This window comes from Lepidochelys olivacea, assembly GCF_965140295.1.
Source record: "Lepidochelys olivacea isolate rLepOli2 genome assembly, chromosome: 1".
Taxonomy (NCBI): Eukaryota; Metazoa; Chordata; order Testudines; family Cheloniidae; genus Lepidochelys; species Lepidochelys olivacea.
This window is the reverse complement of record NC_140411.1, coordinates 122081397-122101785: the sequence shown is the minus strand read 5'-3', so window position 1 is coordinate 122101785 and position 20389 is coordinate 122081397. Positions and strand designations below refer to the sequence as shown.

The following is a 20389-nucleotide window of genomic DNA, read 5'->3' as shown; positions in this document are numbered from 1 at the left end:
TCCAGCCCTGGGACCTCAATGGGGGGAGGTTTTTCTGAGGGTCCCAAATTGGCCAGGCCTCATTGGCCCCTGTGGTAATCTACCACTGCCTACACTTTAAGGCATCATTAAAGCACTAGAATCCTCTGTTGTTATTCCATCTCACTGCTGACAATATCCTTTGTAATAAATGCCAATCCACTGCTACTGACATAACCTGCACAATTCTGTGTTGAAATGATGCTTGTTGGATCCTGAGGGTATACATGCACCTCTTCCCTTTCCTCACCACACAGAGGGTGCAAAACATATCCTCCTCATATCATAATCACAGCTCTGTCACATACCTCAAAGTAATCCACACATCCTTATATCACAAAACACACTTTACCAAGCAGGCCCAATACGGCCTCCACTATGTAGTGTAGGTACACCTAACGCAGTGTATGCAAATAATTCCCATTGGCTACTGCCAGCTCCCAGGGAACATGGGGAAGGTGACATGGACCACCTTTCTTTTCCTCCTTTTAATAGTGTTTGATGGAATCCTGTGCGTGAGAGTGAATGGCTTGTAAGAGGAGGTGAAGAGCTTGTACATTTAATCAAGGGTGGGGTTGGGAGAGTAAAGGTATGTGTGTTAACAGGGCAGATTGAGGCATTGCTGAAAGAGGGCAGAGTTAAGCTTGCACAGAGAACTTTTAACTGGGCATGTCCTAGTTTTCAGAAGTTTGAGTTTTGCTCAACTCAGCATTCTGCAAAGGGATGACATATCACCACACAACTTTAACTGTGTGTTAAGGTAGGTGTTTTGCTATTCAAAGGTCTCCATAGAGCAGACATAACGTATGTGGGAGGTGTCCCTAGCAACCACTGTCCTCTCCGCAACAGCCCCTCAGAGCTAACAGATCATGTGGGAAATAGGGGAGTGACAGACAACAGGGATAAAGAGGTAGGAACTAAGCACCTATTTGTATTTATCTATAGGTATTTCCATGGCACTCATCACTGCAATAACACCTCACACACATTTAAGACTTCAGTCTCAACACACCCACATAAGGCAGTGTGATGGGGCAGATAGGCCCCACACTGCAAACAAGAGGGTTAATGAAAGCCTATGGACCCACCTGGACCCACCCGACTACACCTGCAGCCAGTGTCAGGCATAGAGAAAGAGGGGAGTTAAAAGTTGGAGATCTAGCCCAGTTCAGGCCTACCCAGGGGGAGAGGAGAGCTCTGCTTCTCCTGATCTGAGACAAGCCTGGTTGAAGCAGAGACATAGGATACATCTACACTGGGGGGGAACCACAACACATAGCAGCAAGTCTTAGATGCTGTAAAACCCAGAAGCGGTGAGGGGTCTCACAGCCCAGGCTCCAGCTCGAGCAGGAATGTCTAAACCCAAGTCTGTAAACCCAGGCTCTGAGACAGCTGCCGTGGGTGTTTTTCTGCAGTATAGATGTACCCTGAGGTAGTTTGCTGGCTGGATGAGCCTGCTAGAAGGGCTCACCAGATCCTGGGAGGAATCAGCTGCAGCACAGACGGCTTGAAGCAAGCCGTAAATAGAAGGGTGGGGTCCCTTTGAAGTCTCATCAGATGATCTGGTTTTGAATTAAAGAAAAGGAGGACTTGTGGCACCTTAGAGACTAACAAATGTATTTTGTTACAGAATAACACAGCTGCTACTCGGAAACCTGGTTTTGAATTGTAATTTTCTATTCCTGATTTATTTTGGACCAGACCACCCTGAAAGGGGTAGGGCTGAAAATTGTCTTGGCTGGAGGGCCAACACACTGCTACCTCAGACTTTGCATGAAACAGTGACCTATTAATGGAGAGCTGCAGCTGAGTGAGTCATGCCCTGATGCAACCAGAGACAATCCAGTCACATTATCCAGATGGCAGCATATTGTAGGTGGCCCAGTGTCCATATAAAGAACAGGTTTAGTTTAACTGCTCGGAGCAATATCACATCACTTTCTATGCTACGTGACTCCCATTAGAAGGGTCAGGCGTGTAACTAATTGGAGTTCAGTCACAGTCACCAAGCCAGTTAGAGCTTAGCAAACAAGGTGCCAGTTTGCCATTTGCTGGGGATAGGGAACTGAATGGAGTGCGGAGGGAAAGACCCTCCCCTCCAACGCATTATTAAGGATCTACAACCTATCCTGAAGGATGACCCAACACTCTCACAAATCTTGGGAGACAGGCCAGTCCTTGCCTACAGACAGCCCCGCAACCTGAAGCAAATACTCACCAACAACCACATACCACACAACAGAACCACTAACCCAGGAACTTATCCTTGCAACAAAGCCCGTTGCCAACTGTGCCCACATATCTATTCAGGGGACACCATCACAGGGCCTAATAACATCAGCCACACTATCAGAGGCTCGTTCACCTGCACATCCACCAATGTGATATATGCCATCATGTGCCAGCAATGCCCCTCTGCCATGTACATTGGTCAAACTGGACAGTCTCTACGTAAAAGAATAAATGGACACAAATCAGATGTCAAGAATTATAACATTCATAAACCAGTCGGAGAACACTTCAATCTCTCTGGTCACGCAATCACAGACATGAAGGTCGCTATCTTAAAACAAAAAAAACTTCAAATCCAGACTCCAGCGAGAAACTGCTGAATTGGAATTCATTTGCAAATTGGACACTATTAATTTAGGCTTAAATAGAGACTGGGAGTGGCTAAGTCATTATGCAAGGTAGCCTATTTCCCCTTGTTTTTTCCTACCCCCCCCCCCAGACGTTCTGGTTTAACTTGGATTTAAACTTGGAGAGTGGTCAGTTTGGATGAGCTATTGCCAGCAGGAGAGTGAGTTTGTGTGTGTGTGTCCGTCCCTGGGAAAAAAAAAAAAGGGGGGGGGGGGTGAGAGCCTGGATTTGTGCTGGACATGGCCCACCTTGATTACCATGCACATTGTAGGGAGAGTGGTCACTTTGGATGAGCTATTACCAGCAGGAGAGTGAGTTTGTGTGTGTGGTTTTTGGGAGGGGGGGGTGAGAGAACCTGGATTTGTGCTGGAAATGGCCCAACTTGATTATCATGCACATTGTGTAGAGAGTTGTCACTTTGGATGGGCTATTACCAGCAGGGGAGTGAATTTGGGGGGGGGTGGGGGGGTGGAGGGTGAGAAAACCTGGATTTGTGCTGGAAATGGCCCAACTTGATGATCACTTTAGATAAGCTATTACCAGCAGGACAGTGGGGTGGGAGGAGGTATTGTTTCATATTCTCTGTGTGTATATAAAGTCTGCTGCAGTTTCCACGGTATGCATCCGATGAAGTGAGCTGTAGCTCACGAAAGCTCATGCTCAAATAAATTGGTTAGTCTCTAAGGTGCCACAAGTACTCCTTTTCTTTTTGCGAATACAGACTAACACGGCTGTTACTCTGAAACCTGTATATCTTCAGGGACTGGGTCAAAGTTTCCTGCAGATCCCTCTTTCATGGAGCTGCCACTTTTTCATGAAGGGAAGAATACTCATTTGAAATCACAATTCTGCAAACTGAATGCTAGGTTACCGGTAAGCATTTTTCTTCCATGCTCTATGGTTCTACAAAGTAGCCTGGTGTAATCTTCTTATTTTTCCCCCCTTCCTCTGAAGCATCAGTAGATGGATACTGCCACTGGCATTGGGCACTATCTCTGACTTGAAGGATCAAAGATCTGATCCAGAATGACAAATCCTATAGTATGTTCCAGGCAGGTAGGTTAATGTGACAGTTTCTTTCTCGGATTCTTTTTTCTTATCAGAGGGAAACAGCAAGGGAGGAAGGAACATACACAGTGAATAACATCCTGATGGTCAGCAGGGAATTACACAAGGGAGATTGAGAAACATCTTACTGAAAGGGCACCATATTAACACTTGCCTTCTTATCACAGATCAGTAGAAAGAAGGTGACAAATGAAAACATATCCTCTTGTACATGTTCAGTGCTGTGTGAATCCCAATTCAGAACTCAAAACATGCAGATTAAATTGGTCAGAACAATAAAACAGTATAAATCATGTAGACAGTTTCTAGACTTAATGAGAAATAATGAAACAAAAAAGTTTAACTAAATTGACAGAAAATCTTTCAGGGATCGCAATAGGTAGAATTAATAAATGTTACCCCATGAGAGGATCTGAGGGGTCAAACTACAGACCCAGAAAGGAACAACAATGTGGACCCTTAAGACAAAAACAGGGAAGATCATCTATCACTTTCCATGTCTCTACAATAAATCCATTCTTAAAAACTAGCTTCTGTCTAAAGTGCCAACAAAGATCTATGAGCAGCCCTTTATGACCTATCATCCCCCAAACACATTGATTACACTTCCAGTTCTAAGACTCCAGCATGGTTTATAAAAAGAAGAGGACGACTTGTGGTACCTTAGAGACTAACAAAATTGTTAGTCTCTAGGGTGCCACAAGTCCTCCTTTTCTTTTTGTGGATACAGACTAACACGGCTGCTACTCTGAAACCTGTAATTTTGATTTAATATTTCTCACACATTAGGATTACATCCAGTAGAAAATTGCAGTTCCTCCCTGGGCCAAGTTTTCAAAGGGGCTTCAGCTTTTGGTTGGTATACAACTTTGCACATGCAAGTGTTTGTATGTGCAGTTATTTTACACAGTATCACTCAACTATTTATGACAAAATGTGTGTGCAGAACTCATTTGTAGACAATTTTTGTATGCCATAGGGTTTACACATTTAGGCCAGATTTTTAAAAATGCTTAGTACCCACAAATGGGGCCTACTTTTAAAAAAAAAAAAAAAAAAAAAAAAAGCTCCATTCCCATTTAAGCACCTAAATGTAGTGGCCATATTTTCAAATTTTCATATTTTCATTTTCCCTGGAGCTAGGAGCCAGCCAGGGGAAATAGGGGATGGCCTCACTCTGCCCAGCCCAGTGCAAAGCACTTTTACAAACTGGCAGACACTGGCCTGCCCGGCCCTAAATTGCCAGCATGCCAACTTCCCCTTGGGGGCAGGTCCGTGCCGCGCCACACAGCTCCCGTGCCCAATACCCCCTGACTCTCTATGCCCAGCGCCCCCCCTGGACCTGCTATGCCCAGTGCCACCCCCCCCAGAAACCCACCACCACAAATGCACAGTGCCCTGCATACCACCACTCTGGCCCAGCGCCCCCCTGCCAAGCACTCCACACAGTACCCCCACTCCCTAGCATCCCAACGTACACAGATCTCTCCCACGCATCACAGCCCAGTGTCCTTCCCCACAGTCCCACCACCACAACTACACACTGCCCCATACAGACCCCCCCCCCAACAGACCTCCCACTACCTAGCACTCCAAAACACACAAACCTCCCGCACTGCCCAGTGCCCCCACTCCTCACAGTCCAGCCCCCCCCCCCCCACACAGACCCACTCCCCGACCCCCAGGTGCACTCACTGGCCCTGCTGAGCCACCGCAGAGCATCCTCCCTCCCAGCACAGTGCTAGGGGCAAGACAGCTGAAGCTCGGGAGCACAGAGCAGCCCCACCCAGCCCTACCTGCCCAGTGCTGGTGCCTGAGGTGGAGGAGGCGTTTCCTTCCAGAAGCAGAGGGGGAGGGAGCCACTGACTTGCCCAGCCTGCCGCTTCTGCAGAGCAGCGGGGAGAAGCAGGCCCCAGGGGGCCCACAGCAGACAGTCACTGGAGTGGCAGCAGCTGTGGGCTCCTCTCTGCCACCGGGTGAGGGGAGGGGACACAGGGTGTGGAGGAGCCGGTGGGCAGGGGCCGGTGGTGGAGAGAAACTCTGAGCTGGCTGAACGGACGAGAGGAGTCCACTTGCACTGAGCCCCGAGCTGTTGAGTGTGCCAGGCTGCGGCCGCTTTTTTGAGCATGGGCCCGGTGCCATGGCGCCACAGTAAACCTGGGACTGTCAACATGCAGACTGAGTTCATGGCGAAGAGGAGAATATACGATGTACAGTATATGGCCCTATTTTCAAAAGTGCTGAGCTTCTGTAGCTGCCACTAAAGACACTGGAACCAAACCTGCTGGAGCTCAGCACTTCCGAAAACCATGCCAATATACATACCAGTCACCACCTAGATACACAAAATGGCCATTTTGATTCTTCTTGTGAAAGCTAAGAGTCAGGAATCTGAAGCTCCACTGTGTATTGCCATGCAAATATCAGTCAAGTGAGAGAAATAACTGTACCCTGGAAAGTTCAAGGCATTTGATCATATAGTGCAGTCTAAGGAACAAAGTTTGTTGGTAAATTAGTGAAAGCTACAGCAAATATGCTATTATCTTGAACAAACTGAAGACATGCTGTCAAATCTGTATTCCCTACGATATATTATTCACAGACATCATATTATTTTCTTTATTCAGTGCACAGACCTTCCAAAACCTTGTCAAAAAGTTATAAACAAGCCATTTGTCTCTTGCTACCTGAATCTGGGCAGAAAGGAGACTGGATAAAAATCACATTACTATATCAACTGATCTACACTTTGTTCCATGGCATATCTGCCTTTTCCACTCTCTATGGCAAAACAGCTGACTACTGGTTTAACACACTTCTTTTTCAGGTGAATAGAGAGCCATGACAGGGGTGAGAATATTTTTGAGCCATTAGCCTATAAACAAAATCTCAATCCAGAGGCCTCTCAATAGCCCTTTACTATACACAGCTGCACTAAATGACAGATTCAAGCTGAGATGAACTGACATCAACTGCTAATTAAACAAGCCGTGACCAACAGATGGGAGCACTCTGCTTTATTACAATGACATTATCCAAATGCTAAATGAGCTATGGGAAATGAGAAAGGGAAACAAGCATCTCCCTGGAAATATGAATAGCTAATAGTAGGGAAACAAGCCCATCCACTAACTTGCCAATTGTCACAGCTTCCCTCTTGAACAGTTTCTTATATACTTTAATCAGCTGGATTTGTTGTGGAAGGGGAAATACAATTAACCTTTTCAAAGGTCTCCCAAGTACTTCAAATAGCTTTGCTACATTACATTAAATCCCACCCCATTACAAAATAAAAAGGAACATTTTTGTCTATAATTCACTAACACGTCACCTATTGCATCATATAATTGCACTGAAATGTATCATATCTATACTTCTCTAGAAAGTTTCTATTTTCTCCTTTCCTGTAAGTGACTTACCAGGGCACCATTTGGGTTAATTCACATGACTACCACATGAAACTGATAAATAATTCTAGGCATTTTTGGGGGTGGGAAGGAGAGAAAAAAGGTAGTGGGAAGACAGAGAGAAGCATTTACCTGTGGAAACAAATGCATGTGAATAGCTGCATAGTTATTTTAAAAGTGTTTATAGAAGCAATCACAGTAATAATAAGTGTATTATTATATATTTGTGAATCTTGTTTTTTATATTATTTTATTTATTAAATAGTTTAATAAAACTTGGGTTTTATTGGTCATATTGAGTGAAATCATGGCGCCATTGAAGGTTGATGGGTGTTTTACCATTGGCTTCAATGCCAGGATTCCACCCATACTACATAAACATAACAAGAGAAACTAAGGAAGAGGAATGAGAGGAGCATATATTAAAATATGAATGTATTGAATACAGTTTTGGGTATAAATAGGAACAAGAGGCATAGTGCAGTTCAAGACAGAGGTTGCAATAACAGTGGTGCATAATATTATACTCTAACTTATACACGACTGTGATGGGTAGGGACCTATCAAATTAATGGCCATGAAAAACACATCACAGACCATGACATCTGATCTCTCCCCGTGAATCTGGTCTTTTGTGTGCTTTTAGCCTATACTCTATAGATTTCATGGGCGAAACCAGCTTTTCTCATATAGGGGGTCCTGACCCAAAAGGGAGTTACAAGCAGGGTGGGTCACAAGATTATTTAGGGTGGCATGAGTATTTCCTCCTTTACTTCTGCGCTGATTTCAGAGCTAGGTGGCCAGAGAGCATCGACTGTTGGCCAGGAGCCCATACCTTGCCACCCTTACTTCTGCACACCTGCCTTCAGAGCTTGACAGCTGGACAGTGAAAGCTGCTGACTGAGGGCCCAGCTCTGCAGGCAGCAGCACAGAACTAAGGGTGGCAATACCCTGCCAGCCTTACATCTGTGCTGCTACAGGAGGTGGCTCTGCCTTCAGAGCTGGGCTCCCGGCCAGTGGCCGCCACTCTCCAGCTGCCCAGCTCTGAAGGCAGCACCGCCGCCAGCAGCAGTAAGGGTAGCAGTACCACAACCACCCCCTATAATAATCTTGTGACCCCCCACCGCCCAACTCCTTTTTGGGTCAGGACCCCTAAAATTATAACACATTGAAATTTCAGATTTAAATAGCTGAAACCATGAAATTTACAATTTTAAAATCCTGTGGCCATGAAATTGACCAAAATGGACTGTGAATTTGGTAGGACCCTGGAGATGGGGTTCACTCACCACTACAGTGCCTCCTGCTGACTGTCCCAGGGATTAGCTCTGCTAGCCGGTACGCCCTCTTCTGGTGCTATCTCACGCACCATCACTTCTGCTCCTGGACCCGTATCGTTCCAAGGACCATGGCATCCTCTGCAGGGCACAGCCCTTCAGCCACATCACACTCTATTCTCTCCCCTTCTGGCAGAACTGCAGACCACTGTCCAGCCACTTCCCTAAATGGCAACTGCAGCCAATTGTCTGGCCACTTCCTCAGTGGCGGGCAGGGGGTAGGTGGAGACCCAGGCCTGCCTACTACTCTGGGTCCTGGCCCAGAAACCCTGTAGATGGCTGTTGCTTACTGCATGCCCTCCAACTCCTCAGTTCATTTCCCCATGGCCCCCAGCAACCTCTTCTCTCTTGCCTCAGGACCCCAGCCTGCAAACCTCTGCAGCCAACAAGAAGCCATCTTTAGCTTCCCCATCCCTCAGTTGCTGCTAGCAGCACTTCTCTGCCCAGGGTGCTGGCACTCCTTCCTCCTGCTAGGAGCCTGACCTTCCCTCCTCGAGCTCCAGGCAGCTACTGACCTTGCTATGCCCTGCAGCTCTTCTTATATGGGTCTACCAGGCCCTGATTGGCTGCTCCTCACAGTCCCTCTCTAATTGGCTGTCTCCTGCACAGACTCCCTAGGGTCCTTTCTAATTGGCTGCCTGCTGCACAGCCTCCCTAGGGTTCTACTAACTCCTTATGGGCCAGTGTGGGGCAGATGCCCCATCACAAGGCCCAATCATGCAGTACATATTCATTCAAGTCAATGGATGTTTTTCATGAGTAAGAACAGGCCTGGGCCACTGATTACATGCAATCAGGTAACATTCCAGAATATTTTAGCTGAAAGTATGCTGGCTTGTAGACATTTCAAAATCCTCTAACAAGTTTGCTTTAGTACATTCATACAGGACCCAAAAGCAGTGAATATATTAGGCTTCATCAAGTAGATTTGCCAGTTGAATAAATTTACCTTACTAGCTAAAGAAATTAAGAACTATATTGTGCAACTCTTCCTCATGCTAGAGAGCTCCTACTCCCTCTAGTAATCCCACTGAAATCTATGAAATGTTGAAATGTATGTATGAAATCAATGGGACTGCTTATGTGAGCAAGTGTTCACCAACACAAGCAAGGGTTGCACATTCTGGCTCTATGATATTAAGAAGCTTTTGGAGAAAACATATGAAGTGATCAACCAAAGCCACACATTTGAGGACTGGGTAGGCTAGCAACAAAGACACACAAAGTGTATCTCAAGAAAAATGATGTGGACACCACAAGTTGGGAGAAGCAAGCACTACCCGACCCCAATGGTGCCACAGGAGGCATCAGGCAGTGGCCTGCTTTGAGGAGAAACGCATTGCCCTTGAAGCTGAAAAGAGAGAGAAAAGGAAGGAAAAAGAAAGAACTTTCTCCAGCGGGCAGCTGACGCACCAGGAAATGTCTGCACCTATTGCGGGTGAATCTGTGGTTCCAGAATTGGACTCCTGAGTCATCTCAGGACATAGATGTAAATCTGTGGTAGAGATCATCCTTGAATCGAGGGATCACCAGTGATGATGAGGCTGGCATGGTTTTTAAAAGGAGGCACTTTTTCATGGTGTTACATATTTCTCCCGTATTACACAAGCGTGAATGGGCTAGAGAAAATATGCTGCACAATTATGAACAGGAAGTTCTCATACCACAGGCAAACAATCAGGAGTATCGAGTAATTTGTTTTTATACAAATGAAAAGACATTCAAAGTACTCAGATATTAGAAACTATGTGGGAGGACTATAAACCTTTTAAATAAACCAACAGACCGGCTTCAGAAATCAAGCAATCAAGCAGTAAGTGTAACCTCATTACAGTAGGATGTATTCAGGCTATTATAAGTTGTTCGTCTGTTTTTAACTATTAAAGGAATTTACAACTATTCAAAAAATTTCTTTTGAGTTGCTGAGATGTTGAACTTATTTTAAAATCTGCCTTGAATAAGAACAATTAAGAAGTACTGAAGACTTTGAAAAATAACGGCGAAGAGCAATGAAGAGCACACTTGGAAAGTTTGAACATATAAATCAAAGGCTTTGTATGACCACCATTTTAAGATGCTAAGGGCCAGATTTAAAAAGACATTTAGGTGTCTAAAGATATAGATAGGCACCTAGTGGGATGTTCAAAAGTACCTAAGCAGATTGGGTGCCTAACTAATAAAGCAAACGTGGTACTGAACTTCAAAAAAGGAAAACAGAGTAATCCTGGGAACTAGTATTAGGTAAGTCTAACTTCAAACTTCAGTAAAATAATGGAACAAATATTAACCCCCTAACACATAACAGACACATGTGATCCATTCTTCATGAGGTAGCAAACAATTCCAGAATGAAAGGGTTAGGAAAAAATGTAAATATCTAGGGCCAGATTTTCAAAGGTATATAGGCACTTAAAGATGCAGATAAGCACTTTTAAAAATCCCACTAGGTGCCTAGGAAATCAACAGGAGCTTAGGCCTTTAAAATCTAGTCTCTAGAGATTAATGGAACAATGCATTCATAGGACTCAGCTCTGCAATCTCACTCATGTTGATGAGTACTTACTCATGCAAGTAATCCCACTGGTTTAAACAGGAGCATTTGTCTAAGTGCTCATCAGTATGAGTGAGGGTTGCAAAGATGGGATCTGAATAAGCAGCACATATAGCACCAGACTATCAACTACTGTAAAATGCCAGATTACACCAGACAAGGATCTGGCCCATGAGAAAAACAATGATAACAGGCAAACTTGGGTTTTTATTATTTATTTAATTATTTAAATAGAGTTAAAATAAATAGTGAATGTATGGAATAAACTACATGCAGTATGTCTGGCATTTAGTAACATATTTGACACTGGCTCACAAATTTTTATTTGCAAAATTAATTCAAATTTTCTTGGGTATGATAAGCACTATCATATACACTGAAAACTGACTGAACACCTGCAAACAAAGAGTAACAATACTCAACGATGTGTCAAGTTGTGGGAATGCATCCAAAGAAATCCTGTAGGTATCAGTGTAAGGACCAGTTTTATATAACATCTTTATTAACTGTATGAATATCAGAGGTTCTCCTACGCTTCCATCCATTCTGAGACACAAAGAGGTTTGCAAAAAATAAATAAATGGTAAAGCCAATGGTGCCATAAAAAGGGGACTCTGCAGCATGTTCCACCTCATGCCACCTAGAAGAATCTCCTTTGTGGGACTCAGGTGGCCAAGGCTCTGCAGATCTGGGTAAGGCATAGCCAGGATGGGCCAAGGTGATAGCCACTCTCCTCAGATTCATCCTTCTTTCAACCTGCAGGGAATTAGTAACAGAAGAGGCTAATGGGATCTCATGTTCATTTACCCTCTGCAAATTGGAATACTGGGGAGTTCAGAGACATATAACGGCAGGGAGCCAATCATGACGTGGCTTCTGAAGAAGCTGTGACTCTACAAGGATGTTGAGAAACCTGGGCAGTACTGCAGTATCATGCTACTTCAGTACCAGCCAGATGTAGACAAACTGGATGGAATTGACACAAGAGCAACAAAAGATGAGTACTGATTTATGAGGAAAGATTAGAAGAGCAACATACAAATAGCTTGACTTAATGATGACTGAGGAGTAAACATAATAAATATCGGGAGAGTCTAAGTAAATACCCAGGATGTAGAGAAATTTGCTTAAGACTGATACCAAGGGACATAACTAGTATAAATAGATAAAAATCAAGAAAACAATCTCATCCTGATGCTGAAATTAGCTAGTTTGTGGAATAGTCTCCCAATGAAAATGGTGGAACATTGCAACATTTGAAACTAGACTGGACAAACCTCCAGAAAATATACTGCAGGGACCTTTCTGTAGTGGCAGGGGAATGGACTAAATGACCCAACAGGTCAGATCCATCTCTAATCGTTATGATTTTATGACTTGAATCAAATCATTCATTCCCCACTTCTTTACCTTCAGTTTCCTCTTTGTCACTAGGCAGTGAATTCTTTTCTTTGTTTTTTACTTCCTTCCTGGAGGTAAATAAAAGATCATCAGAGTCTGAAGTCTTCTCCCTGCTCTCTACTTTCCCTTTTTTTTTCTTTTTTCCCCCATCTTCTTTCAATTTTTTCCCCTTTTCTTCTTCTTCTTCTTCTGGAGATGAGTTCTGGATGGATTTCTCAGCCTGTACATTTGGGCTAGAAATCAGAAGAGAAGAGTTACTGATATACATCTGTGTGTGTAAATGTGGTATATTATGCTATTTTAAAACATTCATCTTTATTTTATTATTTTAACACTTTGTATGTCATCTTTCCCCACCTCCTACCTGTCACAGTGTTGATAAGAAAAAGACTCATTGTGCTGGCAGTAGTCTTGTGAAGTGGCCAGAGTTCAAATGTTTTCTGACTCAACCTAACTTATCAGAAGTAACAAAAGAACTAATAAAGGCCAGCCCACACCAGAGCCATGGAAGCTTCCTATAGATTTTGCAACTATGCAGTACAGTAGCTGTCACATGCCTATCATATGAGAGTATTCTTCCAAGAAAGATCCTCTGGTCTCTGAGAATCTCAATTCTAAAAAATTTCCACCAGGAATTCACATCATGCTGTAGATACTCTCTTTACAACCTATCAAAGAGGCTCCTAAAGTTGGCCAACGCAATCAAGCAATATAAAGGAAAAAACTCCTTTAACTAAACTCAGTGCTCCCGGCGCTTTAGTTTGATATGGATAATTACACTTTGGGTAGGATTGTCTTATCACAATTATTTTATTATGTATTTCCATTGTGATAGTGCCTAAGGAGTTCAAACAGGAATCAGATACTAGTGTTCAGATACTACAAGGATGAGGGTCAGATAAGTACCTGAATAGATTATACATTGATGAGGGCCTCAGTGTACTATATGCTGTACAAGCAAACAACACAAAGACAGTCCCTGCCCCAGCCAGACAGCCCAAAATCTAAGATTTAGACAAAATGATACAATACAATACTTGAATGGCCGTTGAACACATGCACTGCATTGTCCACCTTGATGCCAGGGGCTATAATAGAAACGTTGACACAATCTTTATTCAAGCAGTGAAAATGGCACAGCCAGAATTAGTACTGATTAATGTGCAGCTAATGAAACACAACTGTCTAATGATTTTTAATGCTCAGTTTTTCATAAAAGAGGAAAACACTCATTGGATACTGTGTGCTAGACTACAAAAAGCGATGAACATAAAGTAATGTCATGGACAGTGCTGAATCTTTATGATTCAATCATTGAATTAAGTTAGTCAATGCCTGGTAGAGGACAGGATGCATATCTACATGATATAAAAGTAAAGTGTTAAATAAGATGGGAGAAATTGTTACACTTCCATGAAAACATTATTCCAATTACAAATATCTTAATGGAAAACAATAAAATACTGTAGCTGAGAGTGTTACTCGCAAAAGGGGAAAATTCTGCACTAATAACTGTGTTCGTCTGAGGCCACCATCTCCCATCCTAGAAAACACAATTCTATGAGATGTAAAGCTCCAGCTATCAAAGAGGCAGTGTTGCCTAGTGGATAGAGCACTAGGGACTAGGGCTCAGAAAACCTGGGTTCAATGCCCTATTCTGCTATTCATCTGCTGGGTGACCTGGACAAGTCTCCTCACTGCTATATGCCTCATTTTCCACATCTGTAAAATGGGGATTATGATACTGCTCTCTTTTGTAAATCACTTTGAGATCTACTGATGAAAAGCGCTGTATTAAGAGCTAGGTATTACATTACCAAGAAAAAGGAGGAAAAAACTCAACCACAAGAGACAGATCTAGCCAGGCTCCAACCTGTTCATAAAACAGACTAAAAATGCAGCAGAATTATGAATATGTATATAAAAATGTAGATTATTTAGGAGGGATGGACAGATGAGTAGCATGAAAGAAGAGGAAAGACAACAACAAATATTATTGCCAGCACATAATTTTCCCTTCTCTTCCCATCCTCATCTAAAAAGCAAAATTCAATACAGCAAAGCAAACAGGAGTGGTGAGTAGCAAAAATATGGAGGTGCTTAGGAATGGTTGTGGCTGGCTGGCTTGATGACTGAGACCAGCCAACTCAGAGTGAATGACTGAGTGGATGTGAAGGAGAGAAAGATGGAATTAATGATGTTTATGGGGAAAGACAAAACAGAATTCCATAAGAATCTTGAGTGGAATCCGTGATCTTCTTTATTTTATCCATGACAAACAACCAGCCTTAAGGGAGGCTGTCATAAATATAAAGGGAAGGGTAAACCCCTTTAAAATGCCTCCTGGCCAGAGGAAAACTCCTCTCACCTGTAAAGGGTTAAGAAGCTAAAGGTAACCTCGCTGGCACCTGACCAAAATGACCAATGAGGAGACAAGATACTTTCAAAAGCTGGGAGGAGGGAGAAAACAAAGGGTCTCTGTCTGTATATATGTTGCTTTTGTCGGGGATAGAACAGGAATGGAGTCTTAGAACTTTTAGTAAGTAATCTAGCTAGGTATGTGTTAGATTATGATTTCTTTAAATGGCTGAGAAAAGAATTGTGCTGAATAGAATAACTATTTCTGTCTGTGTATCTTTTTTGTAACTTAAGGTTTTGCCTAGAGGGATTCTCTATGTTTTGAATCTAATTACCCTGTAAGATATCTACCATCCTGATTTTACAGAGGGGATTTCTTTACTTCTATTTACTCCTATTTCTATTAAAAGTCTTCTTGTAAGAAAACTGAATGCTTTTTCATTGTTCTCAGATCCAAGGGTTTGGGTCTGTGGTCACCTATGCAAATTGGTGAGGCTTTTTATCCAACATTTCCCAGGAAAGGGAGGGGGGTGCAAGTGTTGGGAGGATTGTTCATTGTTCTTAAGATCCAAGGGTCTGGGTCTGTAGTCACCTAGGCAAATTGGTGAGGCTTTTTATCAAACCTTGTCCAGGAAGTGGGGGGCAAGGTTTTGGGAAGTATTTGGGGGGAAAGACGTTTCCAAACAGCTCTTCCCCAGTAACCAGTATTTGTTTGGTGGTGGTAGCAGCCAATCCAAGGACAAAGGGTGGAATATTTTGTACCTTGGGGAAGTTTTGACCTAAGCTGGTAAAGATAAGCTTAGGAGGTTTTCATGCAGGTCCCCACATCTGTACCCTAGCGTTCAGAGTGGGGGAGGAACCTTGACAGAGGCAGTGTGGCTTAGTAGTTAGGACACTGGACTGGAACTCAGAAGACCTAGATTCTATTCTTGGCTCTGTCATTGGCCAGCTGGATGACTTTTAGAAAGTCACTTCACCTTTCTGTGCCAGTTTCCCCATCTGTAAATGGGGATAATTATATTAACCTCTTCTGTAAAGTGCTTTGACATCTATGAATGAAAAATGCTATACAAGAGTTAAGTGTTATTGATTACTATAACCATTGACTGTGGCCAATGGGAGCTGCAGGGGCAGCGCCTGTGGGCGGAACAGCAGGAATATGTCGCTTCTTGTGGGGAGCCACCAAGGTGAGCACCGCTCAGATTCGGCACCACGAAATGCCGGTTTCTAGAGTTTTCCGGTTTATACAGTGCTGGAAAACACAGCTTTTACTGTACCATGTTCTTTATCAGCAACGTCACCGTGGCTTTGACCAGAGAGGAGATAAAGATGGAATCTTTGGGTTCCAGAACCCTATATAATATGAGGGATTGCTAAGTGAGTCTTTTCTTTGGGTGTTTCCCACTCCACCCTAAATAACTTCTTCAAAGGAGGAACGAAGGGGGATGACAAATTCTGTTCTGATTTTGGGTGGGAAGTATTAACGCTTTGATTTATCTGGTTTCTCCTCTTTCTCTGGCTGGATTTTGTTGGGGGTCACCACTTTCCCCCAAACATATCTGAAACCATAAAAAAGAATGAATCTCTCCTGCTTCATTGATCAGGTTTATTATATTCCATAGGGATTTCATGTTCCCTCTTCTTTGGAGAGGGGAGAGTAGGAGCCACTGCCTCAACGCTTAAAGCCCAGAACAGGGTTTCTACCACACAACACACAGCCTGCTAATGAACTCTGAAATCTATCACTTCTCAGGGATACTTCAAATGGGTTCATGGCTCAGGCTGTGTAAAGGCCAAACAGAAACCCAAATTTACCTAAAAGAAAAGGAGGACTTGTGGCACCTTAGAGACTAACCAATTTATCTGAGCATAAGCTTTCGTGAGCTACAGCTCACTTCATCGGATTTACCTGGAAACCAATATAAGTTCATGTTCTTTTCAAACCAGCAAACATCAGTCGAGGTCTACATAAGTTCACCCTCTCCAAGCCATTCCCCAGACTTAAGTCCAATAAGACACTGAGTACTCTAAATACATTTCATAATTTGAAGCACAAGTTTATATCACAAAACACATCTTAAAATAAAAATCAGCCCCATCACTAGCACTATCTCCAATCCATCTTCCAGCATTTCCTTACTTAGAACTTCCTGTTAAAAAGAACCAAACTAGCACCTCCCACCAGTCCTTCCAAGACTGATACAGTGCAGCTCCATGCCAGTGAACAAAAGCATGAAGTAGACAGTTAACAACTTTCACATCCAAACACTTAGTGGCTCAGACACACTTGGTGATGTGTCCAGGACCACCCGACCTGGATGAACCCTGATCTAGTTTTAAAAGCTACTTGTAATTGTACTAGATATGGAAAATCTAAAGCAATAGTGAATACAAAATATGCTTCTCTGTCCCCCTATATTTTAGAATGCATATAACCAAAAGTTTACATATATCAGCTCAAGCATACTCACAGCAGGCAATCCACCATATGGGCCATTCTTATATAACGGCAGGAACAGGCATACTTTGTTTGGCTGATTTTAATAAGCCCACTTCGTATACAGTGTTTCTGCAATAACACAATCAAATTCAGCTTAGATCAGTAACTTCTAAACCTCAGAAGCAGCAGCTAAGAATAAAGGAACACATAAAGAAAACAGACATTTTGGTGCAACCATAAGCAGCATCTGAAAAACCAAGATGACAATTTCCTAATGGTAAGTACAATTTCTTTATAATACACAATGAGAAAAAAGATAAAATTACCATAATAATCTCCAACAAACAAAGGTAACAAAACACACTAAAATAGTTTTATTTTATCCCATCAAAAACAATCCTTATTCTCCACATTTGCAGTAAGGAGCCTGTGAAAGCCAATAAATAGATTATGGAGAATAGAGTAATGTTTGATTTAAGGATAAATTATTCTACACTCTTCATCAGTTTGTCCATTATGTTGGCCCATTACCTGGCTCTAAAATTAGATTTGATTTTGGTCAGCTGGGAGGGTGAATGGAACAATGTGCTCTTTAGGCAGGCCAGTTATTTCTGCCTCATCAAAAACAGAATTATAATAATGCCATGGCAAACTTCATATCCTTTCACAGGATACTTACTTTCCTATTGTTGTACTTCAAAACTGTGTAGAGTTTATCATCTGCTTCAACTCTTTTTGGTGTTGCTATGACAACAGCAGGCATATAATAATCATTTCCTGTGTGTCCCCCAGTTCTGGCGAATACATAGTCTCCTACCTGTGTACCAGAAAAGAGTTAGGTTGCAAGAGCTTCATAGCACACCAGTTTTAAATGATGGTTTTACTGTACAAAACAACATGCTAATCCATTCCAATGGCTTAAAATGGAACTCTAGAGGAAAATATAAAGGTACCAATCATGCCATGTGCTGACTACCCTCAATTCCCACTGGATTAGCACCTCACATCAGCATCCTATGGAAATGTCCTACAGAATTTCAGAGGGATCAAGTTAACAGGCTGCTAAAGAAATTATTCCAACCTTTTATTCCTTAGAATTTAATAGAGAATTATATTTTGTTTACATTTTTGAAACACCATATGGAATTCTATAACAGGGACATAATTTTAATTGAATTATATAAAATGATTTTTAAACCCTATAGAAAGATTATAATTTTCTAGGTTTCAGAGTAACAGCCGTGTTAGTCTGTATTCGCAAAAAGAAAAGGAGTACTTGTGGCACCTTAGAGACTAACCAATTTATTAGAGCATAAGCTTTCGTGAGCTGCATCTGAGGAAGTGAGCTGTAGCTCACGAAAGCTTATGCTCTAATAAATTGGTTAGTCTCTAAGGTGCCACAAGTACTCCTTTTCTTTTTATAATTTTCTATTAAATCTTACAGGACACTTCCAGAATTGGATTCTCCACACAGAAGACAGGGACATACTGTTAATATCAGCAGTATTTCCTTACGTTATACAGGAAAGATTCAAGTCCCTGGTTTTAATTGTAACCAAGGCAAGGTAGACCATTGCTTTTTGTACCCATCATCCCTGTCTCTGCTAAAATAAGCCCGATTTGAAAGAAGAATTGTGATAATAGACAATTAGCTAGCTAACAAATACAGAAATGGAATATGATTTTTTTTTCATTATTGTTCTTTGGGGGTGGTAAAAGGTTTTTTTGTTGTTGTTGGATTAAGCACATACTATGAAAAATGAATGGCTAGAGCCTGCTGTATGTTATAGTGTGAGTAAAAGGTTCTGTTAGGTTCCAATGCTGTGAATGTAAATTAATTATGTGTATTGTTGAGAAACAGTAAGACCACTTATGCAGAGTGAACTGCCAAAAAATACTATTATAGAGGGAAAGAGCAAAGATTCTAAACTCTTATCACATATCATGTAATAACAAGTGACAACCACAAGAAATACTGGAAATAGCATAGAACCAAAGGAAATTTCACTATGAATGCAGAATCTTCTTTAACATTTACAAATTTATCCAAAATACAGAAATGACCAAACTATAACTTATCATCGTGCTCATATGTGAACGGCAGAACAAAGTTAGTGATGCACATATGCTGCCTTCAGAAGTAATAGTTTTTCACCTGCAGTGATGGACAAGGTATAGCACCCCCAACAGGTATAATGAACTTTATTGGTACAATCTGTGTCTCTCCATGGCTGAAGTCAACAAGAGCCTGGGATGAACTGATACTCTTTATCACAGTTCCTAAGATAAAAACATGAAAAATACAATATTAAAATTACATTTAGTATGTTTGCCAATATGCAAGAATGCTAAAAATCCTGTAGGCTGTAACATGTCCCCATATTTTCTGCAGTAGAATCTATAATATTTGCACTAGGCACTGACAGTGTACATTGTACCTTACAAGATACAACAAAAAGAAAGTCACTGCCCTCGAAGAATTTATAAAATAATTATGCAAAAAAGAAAAAAAAATCAGGAAAACGATCTGGAGGTCATGTAAGAAACACAATGCAACTATCAAAACCTGCTGACAGCCATTCAACACAAAAAGAAAAAGTGGAACCAGCTACAACAACTTCACAACCCACTGAACTTAAACTCCAGGATAAACCATGACACTCCAACATCATCAATATATCCAGAGTACCTTTTACCAGAGCTGAATTATCTCTACTCTCCAAGGAACTAAACTTCTGCCCCACCACAGAATCTGATACAATACTAACACATGGAGAACTTAAAGAATTCTTTCACTGACTCCACCACCCACAACCACCGCCTCCCCACCAAGTCATAAGAAAAAAGAATAATCTGACTGGACACCCCACAATAGACGAAATAACACACTTGACCATTACATTGATTGCTTTTGGGAAAAAAACGGACTCTGAAATCCACTACAGTCGCTCCACCACCAAGATGACAGCTATACAGTCCCTGAAATCCAACCACAAGATAGTGATCAAACCAGCAGACAGAGTGGTGTCACTGTAGTTCTCAGCTGTGATGACTACATCAACAAAACCAACCAACACCACTTACTATAAATAACTCAAAGAAGATCCCACACCTCAATTCACCTCGGAATTAAGGATATCATCAAATCTTTGCCCAAATAACTCCAAAA

The 20389-nt window shown here is 42.1% G+C and overlaps 1 protein-coding gene across 1 annotated transcript in view; it reads right to left on the bottom strand.

Annotated features, from left to right (window-relative positions):
• Positions 1–11337: 11337 nt before the first annotated feature.
• The window catches only part of VWA3B (von Willebrand factor A domain containing 3B), a 113378-nt gene continuing 104326 nt past the window's right edge, over positions 11338–20389 (bottom strand). The window contains exons 25-29 of the mRNA XM_084650429.1: positions 19376–19500; positions 17900–18037; positions 17252–17349; positions 12432–12655; positions 11338–11777 (exon numbers count right to left, since the gene is read on the bottom strand). Coding sequence (XP_084506555.1) covers positions 11773–11777; positions 12432–12655; positions 17252–17349; positions 17900–18037; positions 19376–19500 — 590 coding nt within the window. The 3' untranslated portion in view covers positions 11338–11772. The remainder of the gene's footprint in view (positions 11778–12431; positions 12656–17251; positions 17350–17899; positions 18038–19375; positions 19501–20389) is intronic.